Source organism: Lampetra planeri, chromosome 62 (genome assembly GCF_965212315.1).
Source record: "Lampetra planeri chromosome 62, kcLamPlan1.2.h2, whole genome shotgun sequence".
NCBI classification, from domain to species: Eukaryota; Metazoa; Chordata; class Hyperoartia; order Petromyzontiformes; family Petromyzontidae; genus Lampetra; species Lampetra planeri.
The window spans coordinates 3,275,458-3,295,680 of NC_136168.1; the positions used below are offsets into that span (position 1 = coordinate 3,275,458).

At 50.1% G+C, this 20,223-nt stretch overlaps 1 protein-coding gene across 6 annotated transcripts in view; it reads right to left on the reverse strand.

Annotated features, from left to right (window-relative positions):
- Nucleotides 1-1,286: 1,286 nt before the first annotated feature.
- LOC144736709 (transcription factor CP2-like) overlaps nucleotides 1,287-20,223 on the reverse strand; it is a 36,877-nt gene continuing 17,940 nt past the window's right edge. For 4 of the 6 annotated variants that reach the window (XM_078619332.1, XM_078619333.1, XM_078619336.1 and 1 more), the window contains 9 exons: nucleotides 16,703-16,816; nucleotides 14,256-14,395; nucleotides 13,865-13,919; nucleotides 8,305-8,404; nucleotides 7,898-7,988; nucleotides 6,329-6,456; nucleotides 5,804-5,946; nucleotides 4,030-4,081; nucleotides 1,287-3,363 (listed from right to left, as the gene is read on the reverse strand). In XM_078619332.1, the coding sequence (XP_078475458.1) occupies nucleotides 3,326-3,363; nucleotides 4,030-4,081; nucleotides 5,804-5,946; nucleotides 6,329-6,456; nucleotides 7,898-7,988; nucleotides 8,305-8,404; nucleotides 13,865-13,919; nucleotides 14,256-14,395; nucleotides 16,703-16,816 (861 nt within the window). In that variant the 3' untranslated portion in view covers nucleotides 1,287-3,325. The remainder of the gene's footprint in view (nucleotides 3,364-4,029; nucleotides 4,082-5,803; nucleotides 5,947-6,328; nucleotides 6,457-7,897; nucleotides 7,989-8,304; nucleotides 8,405-13,864; nucleotides 13,920-14,255; nucleotides 14,396-16,702; nucleotides 16,817-20,223) is intronic. The other 2 variants (XM_078619334.1, XM_078619335.1) reach the window with 1 other exon arrangement.

Below are 20,223 nucleotides of genomic sequence, written 5' to 3' on the forward strand. Positions count from 1 at the left end.
GTGTTTAAGGTTAGCGATTTGCCGTATTATCCGGCTGTATAGCAAATGAAAAAATACAATTACTTTACTATGCGAGTTTAACATTTGTGTTTTAATATTTATGTGTTTTAATATTTGTGTTATTTAAATTTAGGGCTCCTTTAGAGCATCATATGCTACAGGCCCCACACAATTAGCTTCATCCGGCACTGTGTGTGTGTGTGTGGGGGGGGTAAATAGACCAGCAGGCAGAGCCAGGGCCAACACAGCAGAACAACAGATGTATCCGCGACAAATTATTGCGGAACCATCCATGGGGGTGAACGATGACGACGGGGCAACGCGGCCGGAGCTATTTACACAGACCCAGCAGGACATCGGCGACGTTCAAATCGCCTGGGGCGCGCGGGGGGGGGGGGTGATCAGTACCCCCTAAAAAACTGAAAAATAATCATTGAACGTGGCACGTGACGTCTTGTGCCAGCTGCCGCCACCCCGCGCTGAGGTCGGTCGGGTTGTAAATAAAAACGTGTCACGTGACCCCTCCTCCAGCCCACACGGGCACCGCGGATGCGACGAGATGAACGCGGAGTCGCCAACGTGGCCAGTTTCATTGACACAGCAGCAGGAGCAGCAGGAGCAGCAGCAGGAGCAGCAGCAGCAGCAGGGGCAGCAACAGGAGCAACAGCAGCAGGAAAAACAGCAGCAACAGTAGCAGCAACAGCAGGAGAAACAACAGCAGGAGCAGCAGCAACAGCAGCAACAGCAGCAACAGCAGCAGCAACAGCAGCAGCATCAGCAGCAACAGCAGCAACAGCAGCAGCATCAGCAACAGCAGCAGCAGCAACAGCAGCAGCAACAGCATGAACAGCAACAGCAGCATCAGCAACAGCAGCAGCAACAACAGCAGCAGCAGGAGCAGCAGCATCAGCAACAGCAGCAGCAACAACAGCAGCAGCAACAGCAGCAACAACAGCAGTAGCAGCAGCAGCAGCAGTACCGCCACCGTCGTCGTCGTGGTCGGAGAGCGATCTCACGCCGTTTTTAAAATGTCAAGAGTGCCGCGTGTCGGGTGGAGGAGGGCTTTGCAACGCACGTTTTATGTACCACGGATGACCCGACGGCCGTAGAAAATAAAACTCGTCGTGCATCTTCGACGGCGCTGTAACAAGACGGACAATCGTCGGTGCAGTGCCAGCTTAGTCCTGCGCGACCCAATGGACTGCGTCCTCCAGGACGGGCGAGTGATTTGATGAAAATAGCATCAGGAGCTGTATAAACTGTTAAACACAGTGTAAATAATAGTACGCGATGCAAAACGGGACAGCTGTATTTCAACCTCACGGCAATAACGGTGCCGGGTTTGCCGTATTACACCAGTGGCACCACACGTCCTGAACCATCCCCAGCATCATCGACGAATACACACGGTGGGATACAACGCACGGAGCGGATCGCACACAAAATACGACCATCATGAACCCGTCCCGTCCACGCTGCAATAAAAACACGGCACCGTACCGCGGCGGTGCATACTGCGCACATCAGCGTAGCGCACGCGCTGCTCCGTAAGGTCTACAATTATTTTGTACATTCCACGTTGGTGAAAATCCAGGGTTCGGCCCGCGTCTTACCGCCGCGCGTCACTCGCCATGCTTTGCGTCCGGGGGGGCACACTCGCTCCCTATGTTGGCGCGCGGTCCGGAGCCCAAAATAGTGCAAGCCGGTCTTCAGTCCGGCTCCATAACCCACCTCCGGGGCTCCGCGCCAGGGTTTGCCCCGGGAATGAGGGGGGGTTGACAAAAAAAATAAAACAATCTCGGCGGCCCCTCCTCGATGCGCTCTGAAGAACGGCAAACTCCCCGGACTCCGTCTCGTTTTAAGGCAATTCGTTGTTGTCATTGCCGGACGTTGCTTTTAGACGGCTTGTTTGTGCATGCTACGGTGAACTCCATTCGCCACCGTACGTAGCCAAACCGTGCCAATCGGAGGTGGGGATTTATTATTTTTTTGAACCCGGCTTGCGTTCGTTTTTTGTTTTCTCCAATGCAATAACAGCACGCACACAAACGCTGCCGGCACTGTTCAACAGCTGCAAGAATCGAGTCGCGCCTGGACAGGACGGGGGGTTTCCCCACTGGAGAGCAGGCAGAGTCTGGCAACGCAGCCACGGGCAGACGATGCCCTCGCCGTGGGCTCACGGTTTTAGCAAATTCCGACGGAGCTCACCGGTTCGAAAGTTGAAACAGCATGGGGGGTAAAGGTTTAGAAAATCCCATACCCTCCCCGCCCTCCCACCCGGCAGCCTCCGTCCACCCGGCAGTGTTGAATGGATTCTCCGCAGTCAAGAGCTCCCTTCATTCGGCAAATTGGCGGTGCACCTTCATCTTTTTGTTGCTGTTAACTCCGGCGAGGGCGGGCACGCACGAGACGCCAACGCAAAGTCGGTTGGCCGCTATTGGCGAGAGTCGTTGCCGAGCTCACTGCAGACGCGTCGGCACGAAGCAGCCCCCCCTCCCCAAATCTCCTCCCGCCGCTCGCTTCCGGCACGTTGACAATCCGGTGGGGCTCGGTGCTACGTGCTAATCGCTCTGCTTTCCGCCGGTACAGGTCTCCTGTGTGTGTGTTCGGCGGCACTTGAGTGGTGGCTAGGAGATGTTAACCGCCTCGCCTGGTCTACAGGAGGCCGTGGGTTCGATCCCGACCCTGACGCCTGCTGTATACTTGGAGTTTGCGGTGTCTCTCTCTCATCATCACCACGTGGGTTCGATCCCGACCCTGACGCCTGCTGTATATTTGGAGTTTGCGTGTCTCTCTCATCATCATCATCATCACGGTGGCTCGGAGATGTTAACTACCTCGCCTGGTCTACAGGAGGCCGTGGGTTCGATCCCGACCCTGATGCCTGCTGTATACTTGGAGTTTGCGTGTCTCTCTCTCATCATCATCATCACGGTGGCTCGGAGATGTTAACTGCCTCGCCTGGTCTACAGGAGGTCGTGGGTTCGATCCCGACCCTGACGCCTGCTGCTGTACATTCGGAGCACGTAATGTCTTCTCTCTCGCTCTCCCCGTGGTCGCGTGGATTTTTCTTCGGGTCCTTCGGGTTTTCCCCCCTCCACATTTAGAATCCGCGTCACGCGTTTAGAGTGCTTGGCTGCTATCTGCTATGTCCACGTGATGAGTCACTCCGTTGAAGCGATCATTTGTTTGCCGGGTCGCTTCCGCAAAGGATCTACGTACAGCCTAGTTTTGCCTTACCTGGTAATATAAAAACAGTTTACGGTAACGACGACGGAGAGATGCCTTGCGCAAGTTGTTCCTGGACGAGGTTGCGGTCGCGGACTCATTTTAAGATGATGTGGTATCCCTCCGTGTTCTCCGCTGCAAGAGAGGAGGACATTGACACACGCGTTCCTAATTAGGATTAAGTGGTAAGGGGCAGTCCATAAATGACGTCACGCGATTTTGGACGATTTTTGAACCCCCCCCTCGAATATGACATCACAAAGCTCTGCCCCCCACAAAAAAAAACATGTTTCAAATCGCTTTAAACTATTGTCATTGTAGTGCGTATTTAATGTGGCGCTGCACTCTGATGTTGTAGGAGAAAACATTTATCAAAAAGTCTATTTAATTAAGTAGAACGTGTCGTCTATATTTATTTAAAGTTGCGCATTTTGATGTGACGTCACCATTTCTCAAACCCCCCCCCCTCCCTCGTCACACATCGTCACAAACGTCTGACCCCCCCCCCCGCCCAGGTGAGTGACGTCATTTATGGACGGCGTGAATATTTCCCGCCACCAGCGGCAACGTTCAAAACCGGCGGCCGCACCACTGCAAGGAAGGGGGGGGGGGGGGGTTGAGTCAAGGATGCAGCGCGTGGGGTAAAAGAAAATGTGATGGGGAAAGGGAAGAGAGAGGTGAGCAGAGAATGGGAGAGATGAGAGGGCAAAAGGAATTTCTGTGGCCACGCACAAGCCGTGGAGGGGCTGATTTAGAGAGAGTTAGAGATGGTAATTGTTGTTGATGATTGCGAGGGGTTACCTTTCAGAGTGTCGAGGATGAAGCACGTCTCGTCCGGGATATTTTGTACCATCTGCAAGAACGCGGCAACAAGTCAATCGAGCGGCAATCCCACACAGCAGCCATCGGGCGCCCCCCTACTGTGAAGGACATTGGGGGGCAGGACCCCCCTGAAACAAACGAGCAACGAGACTCGGCAAGGATTGCGTGGGTGGCAGAGGTCGCAACCGGGTACCCGATACCCGTACCCTACCCGATACCCGTTTGCGACCCTGGTGCGGCCAGGTACGGGTACGGGTAGGCCGTGAGTCACTGGTGAGTCACCGTTTGTCACGCATTTCAGGTAGGATACGGGTACGGGTAGGGAACGGCTACCCATACCCGGCCGGGTACGGGTACGGGTACCCATTTGCGACCCTGGTGCGGCCAGGTACGGCTACGGGTAAGGAATCAAAACCCGTTTGTGACCTCTGGTGGGTGGACAAGCGCGTCGCCAAACTATATCCAGAAACGGGGTTTTGCTGGCTGGCTGGCTGGTGCACGGGACGGGTTCTTGCGTTACGCAACTGCCCCCCGCCCGTCCCACAATCTAACACCTCCTTCCCCCTCCGCCCCCCCCCCCTCTCCCCTCCCCCCCACCCATCGTAGGAATGAGGAGGCACTTGCGATGCTCCGGGAGGGAGGGAGCTGGGAGGACGCGAGCGGTCCCCGAGGTAATTGGCGAATTTGTTTGAGAGGACATTTTTGGGATGAAGACGGCTCAGTGGTGGTCTCCGGATGTCCAGTTGGGGGGGGGCAAGGAGGGGGGGGGGGCAGGGGGTGGCCGGGGGGGGGGGCAGGGGGGACACAAGAGAAGTTCCGATTACAGAATCGCTCTTTGCCGGGTCGTGGCTCTCCGCATGGCAGCGCCGGTCACATGGACCCTGCTCAGTCGGCGCTTCCCGCCACCCCCCCGTTCCCTGCCCCTCTCATCTTGCAGCCCCTCCTTCACCCCCCCCCGGCTCCCCATTCCCCTCCACCCCCCCCCACCCATTGCCCACCGACCGCGGATCCAGCGCAAACGCGTGGGCGGTGTTCGTCATTCAACGAAACGCGAACGCGGCGAGCGTGAACCCCACCAACTCCCCGATCGATCGAGAGAACGCAGATCGATCAATCGATCGATCCGTATTTGACCACATTCGCAATATTCGCCGTCTAATGAAGTGGGCGTCAAGCGATTAACTACGGAGGGGGGGGGGGGTTGCAGAGATGCAGAGACCCGACCGTGGAGACGTGGACTACCGCGTGCGTGTCCACAGAGCAGCAGGTTCACATGGGGGGGGGGAAGCCACATTTAACACAGCACAAATAAATAATGAGATTTTTTCAAATGAATTCCGCGGCAATTCATTAAATCGGGACATGCGGAGCAGGCGGGCGGGCGGGGGTCGGGGGTGAACCGATATACATACTCTTAGGTTTTTTCGGTAAAGTCACGTAGGTAAAAATAAATAATAAAAGATAAATATTAAAAAATAATAGAAATAAAATAATAAATCACGACGTTTCGGAGGCAACACAAGCTTCCGTCTTATTTCTTCTATTATTTGTATTATTTATCTTTTATTAGTTATTTTTTACCCACGCGGGCCCGCGATAGCGCGGGCCCGTTGCAACGAATGAAATGGCGCCTCTCCCGTTCGGAGCCACTCCTCCGGCCGCGCGGTTCCCACGGTGTCAGTTGCACCGCCTGCACAGATCTCGGCGGCTAGCGGGGGGGGGTGGTGGGGGGGGAGTGGGGAGAGCATCACACCTGGTCGCTGATGAGCACGTGGATGCCGGTAGGGCCCTGCCGGTAGATGTGCTGGATCAGGCGCGGGGAGATGTTGAACAGGGTGGCGAGCTTCTCCTGAAGCTCAGCGGCCGTCAGCTCCTCCAGGAACACCGCGTGGTAGACTGGAGGGAGCGAGCGCACACGCCGCGCACACGCCACGCACACGCACACGCCAAGCACACGCCACGCACACGCCGACCGCAACGTTACGGGGGCTATTTCCCGTCATCGTCGTCAGCCACTCGCTACCCGCGCGCGTCGCGGGGGTGAAGTCCCTCCCCCCCAAGCCGCCACCGCCACTCCTCATCGATCCCGCGACGCGACCCGTCCCAACCGAACGATCCGACCTCGTCGCTCCACCTCGTCTCGTACGCACGCCCGCCCGTCCCCCAACGCGCGCGCCCCAAACGAAGGAAGTTGTCGTTTTGTTCGTGTAACTCCACACGCGCCATCCGTCCCGGCGACCCCGACGACCCCGGCACGGGCGGGCGAGGTTCAGCTCACCGTAGATGGCGCTGTGCGGGGGGCCTCCGTTTTCGGTGACGGCCTGCGAAGGCTGCGTCTGCGTCGCAGCCTTCTTGGAAGGCTGGGTCTCCTGGCACACGTACATGGTGAGGCGCGGGCGCACAGACCTGCACGCACAGGAGACACAAGATCGCCCCCCCGTGTAGGCTTTTAACGGCAGCGCAATCAACGAAGACGGCGGTCACCGCATCTCGCGCTCTCAGACGCGCTTCTGCGGCCGTCTGGAACGCTCTTCCTTCCGATATTAGGAAGCCACTGGAGCTGTGCAACTTTTAAATCATCATCTCGATTGACAAACTCATTTCTTTGAAGTAGTTTTTTGTGTTTGGTTTGTTGTCCTTCCCCCTCGCCCCCGAATAGCGTCATTGGCTACGTACAGTGCGAAAGAAGTTCAACAGACAAATATCCCCCGTGAAGCCTTAGCAGACTGTTGGGGCAAGTGCTGTTAGCGAGCAGCACCTATGAAGACCGGCACGGCACACGAGGGGGTGGTGGGGGGGGGGACTGTGGCCAGAAACAACGCCCGGCCACCTTTGTCTCCCCAGTGATTGATGGCTTACACACAAACGCACACGATTGGGCAATTAGCATGTAAATGTTTCAGCATTGGGATGTGTGGCCAATGACAGTCTGAAATTGAACCCAGGAGAATCTCGCCGCGAGTATTCCCACTCTGCCCCATTGTTCCGCCCAATGAATTTACGTTATTATTCATCATCATTATTACAGGGTGTCCTCTACTTACGAACTTTCAACTTAAGAACCTTCAGAGGTACGAACAAAGCTGTCCGTATGTCCAGTTGCAGCTGTTCGAACTGATAGTCGTAAGTTCAACCGCCGCGCAATAGATGGCGGTGGTGGCATCTACATCTGCAGAACGTGAAGAACCAGTGGCATCTACATCTGCAGAACGTGAAGAACCAGTGGCATCTACATCTGCAGAACGTAAAGAACCAGTGGCATCTAAATCTGCAGAATGTGAAGAACCAGTGGCATCTACATCTGCAGAACGTAAAGAACCAGTGGCATCTACATCTGCAGAACGTGAAGAACCAGTGGCATCTACATCTGCAGAACGTAAAGAACCAGTGGCATCTAAATCTGCAGAACGTGAAGAACCAGTGGCATCTACATCTGCAGAACGTAAAAAACCAGTGGCATCTACATCTACAGAACATGAAGAACCAGTGGCTTCTACATCTGCAGAACGTGAAGAACCAGTGGCATCTACATCTGCAGAACGTGAAGAACCAGTGACATCTACATCTTCAGAACGTGAAGAGCCAGTGGCATCTTCATCTGCAGAACATGAAGAACCAGTGGCATCTACATCTACAGAATGTGAAGAACCAGTGGCATCTACAGCTGCAGGATGATTATACAACGTTTAAAGCCATCCCCCGTATTCAGTGTACAAGCCGTACAACGTGTTTGGAATCGACAGCAGGAAAGTTGGACTTACGAACAAAATCGACTTACGAACAGTACCTCTGGAACCTAACTCGTTCGTAAGTGGAGGCGTCCCTGTGTTGTGAAACAAGTTGTTACCTGGCCTTGACGGCATTGTAGAGCCTAATGCCATCGGCTGCCCCGCAGATCTGGACGAGGTCATCTCGAGACAGCTTGAGGAGGTCGGCACCTGCACGCGCGGCGATACACGAGTCCAGTCCATCGCGAACGTGCACTGATCACACGTTGAAGTGGGCGGGCTCTTTGAAGCAGCAACAACAACGTATCGTATCGTGGTAATCCTAAAATGAAATCGCTAAAGCTACGTATCACGCATGCATTGAACGTACAGTATCGTACCTCGTACGCCGCTGCGTTTATACCTGCCGCGCGAAATTAAAAATATTTAACAATTTTGCCGTATCGCTTTCGCCGTCGTAAGATCGAAATATCGTAAGTCGGACCCCATCGTAACTCGGGGACTGTCTGTATATCCATAAACTGACCTGTGAAGTTGGAGAAGAGGCGACTGAAACTGGAGAAACGGTGTTGGTGCAGCCACTGCTGCATCTCTTGGATGGTGGCCGTAGGTGACAGCTTCTGCTGCTGCCAGGGACAAGTTGCAGACGTAGAATCAGAATGTGTGTACACACACGGGAAGAGTCCGATGAGCGACACGGTAGAACCCTTCCAAACGAGCACTTCTGTTAGCGACTAAACGCTGAGCGACGGGCCTCCCTAGAGCCCAATGTGTCGTGTATAGTAGTGTAGTGTATAGTGGTGTAGTGTATAGTAGTGTAGTGTATAGTAGTGTAGTGTATAGTGGTGTAGTGTATAGTAGTGTAGTGTATAGTGGTGTAGTGTATAGTAGTGTAGTGTATAGTGGTGTAGTGTATAGTAGTGTAGTGTATAGTGGTGTAGTGTATAGTGGTGTAGTGTATAGTAGTGTAGTGTATAGTAGTGTAGTGTGTAGTGGTGTAGTGTATAGTAGTGTAGTGTATAGTAGTGTGTATTAGTGCAGTGTATAGTAGTTTATAGTAGTGTAATGTATAGTAGTGTAATGTATAGTAGTGTAGTGTATAGTAGTTTATAGTAGTGTGGTGTATAGTAGTGTAGTAGTGTAGTGTATAGTAGTTTATAGTAGTGTAATGTATAGTAGTGTAATGTATAGTAGTGTAGTGTATAGTAGTTTATAGTAGTGTGGTGTATAGTAGTGTAATGTATAGTAGTGTAGTGTATAGTAGTTTATAGTAGTGTAATGTATAGTAGTGTAGTGTATAGTAGTGTAGTGTATAGTAGTGTAGTGTATAGTGGTGTAGTGTATAGTGGTGTAGTGTATAGTAGTGTAGTGTATAGTAGTGTAATGTATAGTAGTGTAATGTATAGTAGTGTAGTGTATAGTAGTTTATAGTAGTGTAGTGTATAGTAGTGTAGTGTATAGTAGTTTATAGTAGTGTAATGTATAGTAGTGTAATGTATAGTAGTGTAGTGTATAGTAGTTTATAGTAGTGTAGTGTATAGTAGTGTAGTGTATAGTAGTGTAATGTATAGTAGTGTAGTGTATAGTAGTTTATAGTAATGTGGTGTATAGTAGTGTAGTGTATAGTAGTTTATAGTAGTGTAGTGTATAGTAGTTTATAGTAGTGTAGTGTATAGTAGTTTATAGTAGTGTAGTGTATAGTAGTTTATAGTAGTGTAGTGTATAGTAGTTTATAGTAGTGTAGTGTATAGTAGTTTATAGTAGTGTAGTGTATAGTAGTTTATAGTAGTGTAGTGTATAGTAGTTTATAGTAGTGTAGTGTATAGTAGTTTATAGTAGTGTAGTGTATAGTAGTTTATAGTAGTGTAGTGTATAGTAGTATATAGTAGTGTAGTGTATAGTAGTGTAGTGTAGGTAGTGTATAGTAGTGTATAATAGTGTATAGTAGTGTAATGGATAGTAGTGTAGTGTATAGTGGTGTAGTGTATAGTAGTGTAATGGAAAGTAGTGTAGTGTATAGTGTAGTGTATAGTGTAGTGTATATTAGTGTAGTGTATATTGGTGTAGTGTTTAGTAGTGTAGTATATAGTGTAGTGTATACTAGTGTAGTGTCTAGTGTAGTGTATAGTGTAGTGTATAGTAGTGTAGTGTATATTGGTGTAGTGTATAGTAGTGTAGTATATAGTGTAGTGTATACTAGTGTAGTGTCTAGTGTAGTGTATAGTGTAGCAGAGGTGTGGACTCGAGTCATGTGACTTGGACTCGAGTCAGACTCGAGTCATGAATTTGATGACTTGCGACTCGACTTGGACTTGCATAACAATGACTTTGTCCCACCTATGAGATGTGGACTCGAGTCATGTGACTTGGACTCGAGTCAGACTCGAGTCATGAATTTGATGACTTGCGACTCGACTTGGACTTGCATAACAATGACTTTGTCCCACCTCTGTAGTGTAGTGTATAGTAGTGTAGTGTATATTGGTGTAGTGTATAGTAGTGTAGTATATAGTGTAGTGTATAGTGTAGTGTATAGTGTAGTGTATAGTAGTGTAGTGTATAGTGTAGTGTATCGTAGTTTATAGTAGTGTAGTGTATAGTACTGTAGTGTATAGTGCAGTGTATAGTAGTGTAGTGTATCGTAGTGTATAGTAGTGTAGCGTATAGTGTAGTGTATAGAGTTGTGTATAGTGTAGAGTAGTGCCTCCATAAGAGCCCAATGTGTTCGCTTACCAACGTTTCCCCTGTTAATGACGGGCAGTTGTAGGTACAATAAATATTACTTAACGCATTGATTAACCGTGTTTATTTTAACATTGTGTTGATGTTGTTAGCATCTTAATGTATCAATATCCATTGCTTAAATATTATAAAGTCCGGTTTTTTTGGGGGGGGGGTAAAAAGGGGTAACTTTCGACGCTACCAGAACGAACTACGCCTTTAACGTGCATTTCCTAAACTCGCTTAAGCGACCAAACATCGCTTAACGATCGGTTTCGTGGAACCAATTACCGTCGTTAAGAGGGCATCTACTGTCAAGCTCTTGTTCACAGATGTCCAAGCAGAGGCACGGGGTCAGAACAATACAAAAACACGACAGCAGTTCAAAGAACAACGGTGAACAAATCATCTGCGAGCACACACGATCGAGATATTGCTGCAGAGTTTGGTAGTACATGTTGTTCACGTCGTTTATTGTGAAAATTCGGTCACAGTTCCCGTGACCACCGTTTCATTGCTTTTATGGCTTTATTTTGGTGATTTTCGAAAAGTTTTTTGGTTTGGCCATGTTTGTTTGTTGTAGTACAGAGTTAGACTGATGGCCTTAATCTAAGTTGTCTTGTGGTTGTTGTTGTTGTTTGACTTGCATCCCACTGGGATTTTTGCACATTTTTGTGTACGGTGCTTTTTCTGCAATATTTTACTGTCTTTTCTTGGATTTTCTGTTTGCACTTAAGTCACATTCACTTTAAGATGTTTTTTGTTCATGTTTTTTTTTTTGTTGCGGTTGCACCCGATTCAAGAGCCGAACTGCAATTTAATAGAAAGTTTTTTCAGGAAACAATCCTATCTGCTATAAAAAAAACTTTCAACATGCATTGAACGTATCGTATCGTGGTAACCTTAAAATGAAATCGCTAAAGCTACGTATCATACATGCATTGAACGTATCGTAACGTATCATATTGTACTCTACCCACCAAGATTCTGTCCGTCGTCTGCAAACTTGAACGCTGTTAGGTTGTTAATGGCAATTTTGTCATATCGCTACCGCCATCGTAAGATTGAAATATCGTAAGTCGGATCCCATCGCAACTGGGGGACTACCTGTATATGTACGCATGGAGGTAACGTCGAACTTATTTCGCACCGTACGTAGCCAACCACGCTAAGAGCGGAGGTGCGGGAGGAAGACAACAACCTACGCCCAGGCTTAAGGCCTTCGTGTTTTCCTCTGCCAATGACGAGCTGAACTTAACACACACAAAGGATCGTCATTTGCTGGGGGAATCCCAATTCGGTTGCAGAATCGATCATCCCTCCTTCCGCGTTCGCGCAGTCATGTTTACACAATCTGTCTGGAACGTTCTGTTCAGCCTTGCTTGTTCTATTAGTGTAAAAGTTCAGTGAACATATATATACAGGGACTCCTCTACTTACGAACAATTCGACTGACGAACTTTCAGAGATACGAACAAACCTGTCGGGATGTTCAGTTTGCCTGTTCGGACCGAGAGTCATAAGTTCAACTGCCTTGCAGTAGATGGTGGCGGTGGCATCTACATCTGCAGAACTTGAAGAACCAGTGGCATCTACATCTGCAGAACGTGAAGAACCAGTGGCATCTACATCTGCAGAACGTGAAGAACCAGTGGCATCTACATCTGCAGAATGTGAAGAACCAGTGGCAACTACATCTGCAGAATGTGAAGAACCAGTGGCATCTACATCTGCAGAACGTGAAGAACCAGTGGCATCTACATCTGCAGAACGTGAAGAACCAGTGGCAACTACATCTGCAGAACGTGAAGAACCAGTGGCATCTACATCTGCTGAATGTGAAGAACCAGTGGCATCTACATCTGCAGAACGTGAAGAACCAGTGGCATCTACATCTGCAAAACGTGAAGAACCAGTGGCATCTACATCTGCAGAACGTGAAGAACCAGTGGCATCTACATCTGCAGAACGTGAAGAACCATTGGCATCTACATCTGCAGAACGTGAAGAACCAGTGGCATCTACATCTGCAGAACGTGAAGAACCAGTGGCATCTACATCTGCAGAACGTGAAGAACCAGTGGCATCTACATCTGCAGAACGTGAAGAACCATTGGCATCTACATCTGCAGAACGTGAAGAACCAGTGGCATCTACATCTGCAGAACGTGAAGAACCAACGGCATCTACATCTGCAGAACGTGAAGAACCAGTGGCGTCTACATCTGCAGAACGTGAAGAACCAGTGGCATCTACATCTGCAGAACGTGAAGAAAAAGTGGCATCTACATCTGCAGAACGTGAAGAACCAGTGGCATCTACATCTGCAGAACGTGAAGAACCAGTGGCATCTACATTTGCAGAACGTGAAGAACCAGTGGCATCTACATCTGCAGAACGTGAAGAACCAGTGGCATCTACATCTGCAGAACGTGAAGAACCAGTGGCATCTACATCTGCAGAACGTGAAGAACCAGTGGCATCTACATCTGCAGAACGTGAAGAACCAGTGGCATCTACATCTGCAGAAGGTGAAGAACCAGTGGCATCTACATCTGCAGAACGTGAAGAACCAGTGGCATCTACATCCGCAGAACGTGAAGAACCAGTGGCATCTACATCCGCAGAACGTGAAGAACCAGTGGCATCTACATCTGCAGAACGTGAAGAACCAGTGGCATCTACATCTGCAGAACGTGAAAAACCAGTGGCATCTACATCTGCAGAACGTGAAGAACCAGTGGCATCTACATCTGCAGAACGTGAAGAACCAGTGGCATCTACATCTGCAGAACGTGAAGAACCAGTGGCATCTACATCTACAGAACGTGAAGAACCAGTGGCATCTACATTTGGAGAACGTGAAGAACCAGTGGCATCTACGTCTGCAGAATGTGAAGAACCAGTGCCATCTACATCTGCAGAACGTGAAGAACCAGTGGCATCTACATCTGCAGAACGTGAAGAACCAGTGGCATCTACATCTACAGAACGTGAAGAACCAGTGGCATCTACATCTGGAGAACGTGAAGAACCAGTGGCATCTACGTCTGCAGAATGTGAAGAACCAGTGCCATCTACATCTGCAGAACGTAAAGAACCAGTGGCATCATCATCTGCAAAACGTGAAAAACCAGTGGCATCTACGTCTACAGGAGATTATGTAACTTTTAAAGCCAGTTCCCGTGTGAAGTGTACAACTTGTTTGGAATCGATGGGAGTAAAGTTGGACTTCCGAATACACCTCTGGGACCTAACTCGTTCCTAAGTAGTCACGTCCCCGTACTCATTTTCCGTGAAGTCACAAACGATTCAACGCGATCTTACGTGCGGGATTTCGGTGTGTTTCCTACGTTGGAACGTACCTCGAGGATGGCGTTATTGGACACGTCGTTCTGATGGTTTGGCGATGAGCAGTCACTGCAAGGCAGGCGGACCAACAACAAGCACCACACCCCCCCTACACGTGAGTTGCGCCCAAGAACTTTCGCAGACACATCATGAACAAAACCACGTTCCCCCATACTCTTTGGTTCTTTCGGTAAAGTCACGTAGGTATAAAATAAAATAGATCACGACAACCGGTATTCTCCACTAAGTGTCGGTGATGTCACCGCGGCACTTGTGCCAGGCCATGTGCACCTTGAGGCCACATGAAGTGTCGAACGCCCGCTGGGAGGTCACGGGGCAGACCCAGGTGCCACGCACACACACCACACACACACACCACACACACACGCGCACACACGCACACACCTGTCGTTGACGACGAAGGTGGTGGCTGCGGCGGAGGAGGTGGCCGGCTGGAAGCTGCTGGTGGCGGCCACCGTCGTGGTGGTCGTCGTGGTGGTGGTGGGGCTGTTGTCGAGGTACGTCGTGTCTGGCCACGGCGAGCACTGTCCGTCGAGCAGCCCCAACAACAACAAAATAAACAAAGCGGCACGCGCACAGAGGAGAGACGGCGAAACGTTCAATGACATTCAACGACGACGTTTGCCAACAACAACAACTCGCAGAAGCGAGACGCGAAAGTCGCACGGCCACTCGCCGATGTGGGACCGTGGCCAGTTGCGTTAAAACGGTCCTGCAAGCGTCGTTCTTTACGTTCTACCGAATTGCACGCAGAGCCGCTCTGTCAAACGACTGCCGAATGGAGGCCGTGCCGGTCGTGGGAGTCGTTTGACCGCAACGGCCGGCGCGGCGAGGCGTGGTCATGGCGGGGAGGGGGGGTTGTTTGGCGGTACTTCACCGTGCTGCTCGGTGTGGGTGGGCGAGGGGGGAGGAGGAGGAGGAGGGGGCCACAAAAATATCGTGTTCGGATGTCACGCGCGCCACCGATGCGATTTGTAATGCCGCATTATAAATCGCTGCGTGCGTGCCGTTCTTAAAACACCGATTCAATAACCAAAAATTAAAGGGTTTGACGTTATTCATCAAGTGCCGGCCTTCTTGCATTCCCACGTAAAACATCGTCAACACGCGGCGACGAGCGTTAAGAAATGCGTTCCGACAAAAACGGGAGCTGTGCCTTCGTGCAGTGCAACAATTGAACGGGGGACACGGAATCGCTGGGCAAGGTTCACAATTGCCTTGGGAGACTAAACGCTGTCGCTTGGCCTGGCCTCAAGGGCGCCCTCTCAGATCGTGAGCCACATTCGCGAGAGGCCACGGCTACAATCAATAGGCGCTCTTCGCTAACGATTTATTTCGCGCAAACTGACTGCGTCTCGACCGTTGTGGATTCTGTTGCAGGAATATCTCCCAATACGCGGCACTAGTCGCGTTATTATTTTTTCGCTTTGCACGATAAAAAAAATCAGCTTCGTGCAGCATTACATCATATTCTCCGGACTATAAGGACACTTTTTTTTTAACCCCACGTTTTAAAAGTAACATTTTATGATAATAATAATAAGTGTCAAAGAGTGTGGCGGTGACGCTGCACAGCATTCGCTCGCTCTCCGAGAGACGGAGAAAGAAAGAACGGCACGAGAGGCGGGAGCGGGAACCACGATCACGCGGGAAAAGGAACGCAGCGGCCGGAAAGGTGTATCGGGTGCTACCAGCAATCGCCCAAGTTCTGCAGTCCTCTAGGAAAAAAGTTGCGTGGTTGGCATCTTATGCGATCCGGTAGGTGTGTCGTGTGTGTGCGAACAGAATTGAATAACTTTATTGAAACAAACTTTACGGTGCTGTCGTACTTTCCAGAGTACCTCATAATCCAGAGAACACGGTAATTATTTTCAGGCCTTTTTTGTTTTTCTCGCATCCCCCAGTTGTAGAATTAACAAACACTCAAACTGCCGTATCGACCGCGTGACCAAAAAAAAAAAAATCGCTGACAGCGGAGAGACGTGCGGAGAACGCCTTCCCGTCAAACCGAGCGCCGAAAATTTCAACCCGCTAGATTTTTGTTCCAGCAACGTTCCGCGCCTTGCAACGTCAAAGGCACGGCAGAGAAGGCCCTGCAAGTGCCCACTCGTGCCACTGCTGGCAGAAGGGCCACCGCCCCCCCCCCCCCCCCTTCCACGGTGAGGCAAAGGGAATTGTGGGGGACTGTGCCTTTATCTCTCACCGCTTAGCCCGGCTACTGGGTGATAAAGACCTGCAAGCGAGTCATGGCATTTATGATTAAACTATCATTTAGATTTCAGCGGGTAAGTCCCCCCAACTGTTTGAGAAGGGACCCTGGCTCTCGCAAACGATAGCTCGCCGAGACGTAGCCGACGGTCGTGCGGAAATTTAAGAGCAGCCAAAAACTCTTAAGCGCGTGATGTCAATTCTAAAATGTGGAGGGGAAAAACAGGAGGACCCGGAACAAAATCCACACGACCATGGGGAGAGAGAGAGAGAGACGCGCAAACTTCAAATATTACAGCAGGCGTCAAGGGTTGGGATCGAACCCACGACCTCCTGCATACCAGGCGAGGTAGTTAACATCTCCTAGCCACCACGGAGCCCCATTAACCTCGTTATTAAAACCTCGCCGTCCATCCTGGCACAGTCCGCTCGGACACGGTCAACGGAGCGTGGCCAAACCGCACGGGCACAGCTCCTGAACACCCTTCAACGACCCAAGGTGCTTCCGATCACAAGCCAAATAAAGTGTCAAGTGTCGTATAATGAATAGGAAGGTGGGGGGGTGGTGGGTGGGGGGGCGGTGGGGGGCGGTGGGAGGGGGGGGAAGGGGAGGGGGGGCTTACAGAACTGCCTCGCTTTGCATGATAATCCCCGACTTCGACTAGCATAGTCCTCTTAGTCGATTTTTTCAGCTCATTCTCATGCGCGTCTCCACCATTAGTGCTGGCCCGTTTCATCTGGAGACACCAGACACCACCGCACAGGCAAGCAAGGTAACCTGACGTCATCGATGCACCTCTTTGTTGGTGATAGAGCGCCGGAGGGTCGCTGCGCGGACCTCCCCCCCCTCCCCCAATCCCGATTTAACAAAAAAAGTAAAAAAATAACACGTTGGGTTATGTCGCCACGCGGTGAGCGGTCGTTGGTGTGATCCCTGGCGCGGTTACCGTGGCGATGTCTACGTCCGCTGCGGACGTCGACAACGCCTCCACAACGCCTCCGCGTAGGGATGGGTTTGAGGATTTAAAAAATTTTGGGGATTAAAAAAAAAAACTTTTCGGTACCATTGCCGCTTTTGTCACGTGGGGTTTTTCCCACGACCGACTCGAAATTTTATTTCTTTCGGGTTGCACCGTCGCGTAGGTACGGCGTACAGTTGCTGTTTTTACACGATGGCCCTCCAACCGCCCCGGACAAGAGCCCATCGAGTCGAGTTGTCACGTCGCGTGGGCAAATGCGTGCCGATTGATTTGGTTTTACCGGCAAAAAGAAACGGAATGTCGCGTTTCAACACTGTGCGTGGGCAAACGTGCTCGACCGAAAGCCTGAGTCCTCGCGAGCACCGAAAGATGGTGGGTGCGATTTCCCGCAGAGCGCCAAGGAAATTTTGACCGTTTTCCAACATTCCTCCTCCCCTCCCGCAGTTTTGCTGGTAAGCCAAATCAATGGCACGTTTTGCCCCGAAGCTCCGATAAGCAGTTTGGCGAAGTACGGTGCGCCATAGGAGTTCAACGTACACACACGCGACATCTCGATTTCATTGGCCGTGTCTCGCTGGGTGGTGGATGGATCATAGTTCACAATTTTGTATTTTCCCAGGTAAGGCCAATCGATGCTGCGTGGCTCTTTTTCAGAAGCGGCCCGGCCACAAATGATAGCTCAACCAAGCGGCTTAACATCACTAGCAGCCAAATACTCTGAACGCGTGCTTATAACTGTGGAGGGAAATAGCGGAGGACGCGGAGAAAAGTCCACACGACCACGGGGAGAACGTGGAAGCCCCAAATTAACAGCAGACGTCAGGGTCGGGATCGAACCCACGACCTCCTGTATACCAGGCGAGGTAGTCGACATCTTCGCGACGACACAACCCAAAAGAAACTATTTATAAAATCACTTACTTGTTTATTTAATATTTACATACCCGCACGTCAACAGCATCGACGTCACGTGCTTCTCCACCACGTTTTTGGCAGGAAAAAGCGCAGACGTCAAATCCGGATTGCGGACTGATCAGATAGCAAACCCCCCCAAAAAAATCAATACAATATTCTACCGTTTTAAAGCTTTCATGACTGCAGGGATTCATCTTCTTGGTTCTTTCGGTAAAGTCACGTAGAATGGAAATAATAAAATAATAAAAATGAAACATAATAAAATAATTCTCACGACGTTTCGGCCACAACGCAAGCAGCTGTCTTCAGGTGAGAACAGGTCTGCCTGGGGTGTGTCATTCAGACTCTGTCTTCTCGACAGACCTGTTCTCCACCTGAGGACGGCTACTTGCGTTGTGGCCCAAACGTCGTGAGAATTATTTTATTATGTTTTATTTTAATTATTTTATTATTTCCCTTCTGCGTGACTTTACCGAAAGAACCAAGAAGATGAATACTCTACCGATCGTTCCAAATTGTGAGATCCAGTCCAGATTTTCGAATGAACCAAAATCGAAAAACACATCCCTACAATGTGAGGAGTGCAAGGGGTGGGGGGGGGGGTCACCCCCACAACCATACTTCCCCAGTTCTGGCTGAGGAAGCCTAGCATGCGAGTGCATGGTTTTGGAGGGAGAAGTGGGGGTAAGCGGTGTGATGGGGGAGGGGTGACAGGGGGGGGGCAGGGGGATGATCACATGGGATGGGAGGGAACTTGCAGGCGACCGTCTTGAAACTCACCGTGGCTTCAGTCTATACGCAACTACAATTCGTTCTTTTGTGGAGCCCCATCGCTCAAATTAATGAAACGCACGCACTTTTTGGTCCAGTACGTCGCTGGCGGGTCCCGAATAACAAAAGCGCTTGAAAATATGTAACAGCGCGAGGTTATCTTCTTGGTTCTTTCGGTAAAGTCGCGTAGAAGGGAAATAATAAAATAATAAAAATAAAACATAATATAAAACATAATAAAAGACAGCGTCTTTCCGACAGACCTGTTCTTCACCTGAGGACGGCTGCTTGCGTTGTGGCCAAAACGTCGTGAGAATTATTTTATTTTATTGTTTTATTTTTATTATTTCCCTTCTACGTGACTTTACTGAAAGAACCAAGAAGATCAATCCCTGCAGTCACAAAAGCTTTAAATCGAAATTTTGTGCGAGGTTAGTTTTGCAACATGTCCAGAATTCATATTGGAGGGAGGGTGGGGGGGTAGGTGGTGACGGCGCGGCCCAGCTGTTAGCTGCGGAGGCTCGTGGTTCGGATCCAGCTGCCGCCCTGGTCAATACCGCGGCGGCGTGGGATTACACCGTAGACGCTGCCCGCCGCCTGATTCACTCACAGTGGACGTTTAAAAAAAAGATCCCTCTCCCTGTGTGCTAAAAGTTTAGCCAAATTGAAAAGGAAAAAAATGCACGCTCACTTTTATTCAATTGGAATTACACGCAGCAACCATCAAACCCGCCCAGCCCGCCGCCCCCCCCCCCTCCCCCCGTGCCACCCCCCTTCTGCAAAAATCTGGCAGGACCCCCCCTCCTGAAAGAGAGTCATGCAATTCGGTGAGGCTTTAAACAAGCACAAGAATAATAATAATAATCATAATATATATTTTTACAGATAAGACATGTGCGGTACGGGTACAAGGCAGGTTTTAATCGTCAAGGAGTGGTGCGTGCGTGTGTACCATGAGCTTCTTTGGCACCGGGCGTGATCGAACGTGCCAATCGGAGGTGCGGGGGGGAGGACGACAAACTAAATACCAGAAAGCAAGTTCTAAAAAATGTTTGTGCTAGTTAATGAGAAGAGGCTCCAGGGAAAAAAACATGTTGTCAAAATAGTCCATGGACCAGAGCGTAATTCGGCACCCGCAAGAGGAGGGCAACAATATTTATTGATGCACCACTGTGCATGTGGCTCCTACCACGTGTATTGTATACCACGCGGATTACTATTGTTACTATTAACAAGCTTGTTTACCAAAGAAAGCCTCACAGAGTCTCACGGCTCCTTATCAAGAAGGTCCTGTCCTAGCGAGTGATGCTGTTGCTGCTGCTGCTCCATGGATATCCCAACTGAGTACATTTCAGGCATTCTCATGTTTGTTTTTGGCCAATACCGGGGTTACGTTGTAATAGGGAGTTTTGTTTTCGTTTATTTAGCTTGCAGAAGCCAGAGGTAAGCCACGCAGGACGGGCAGGGAAGACAGAACG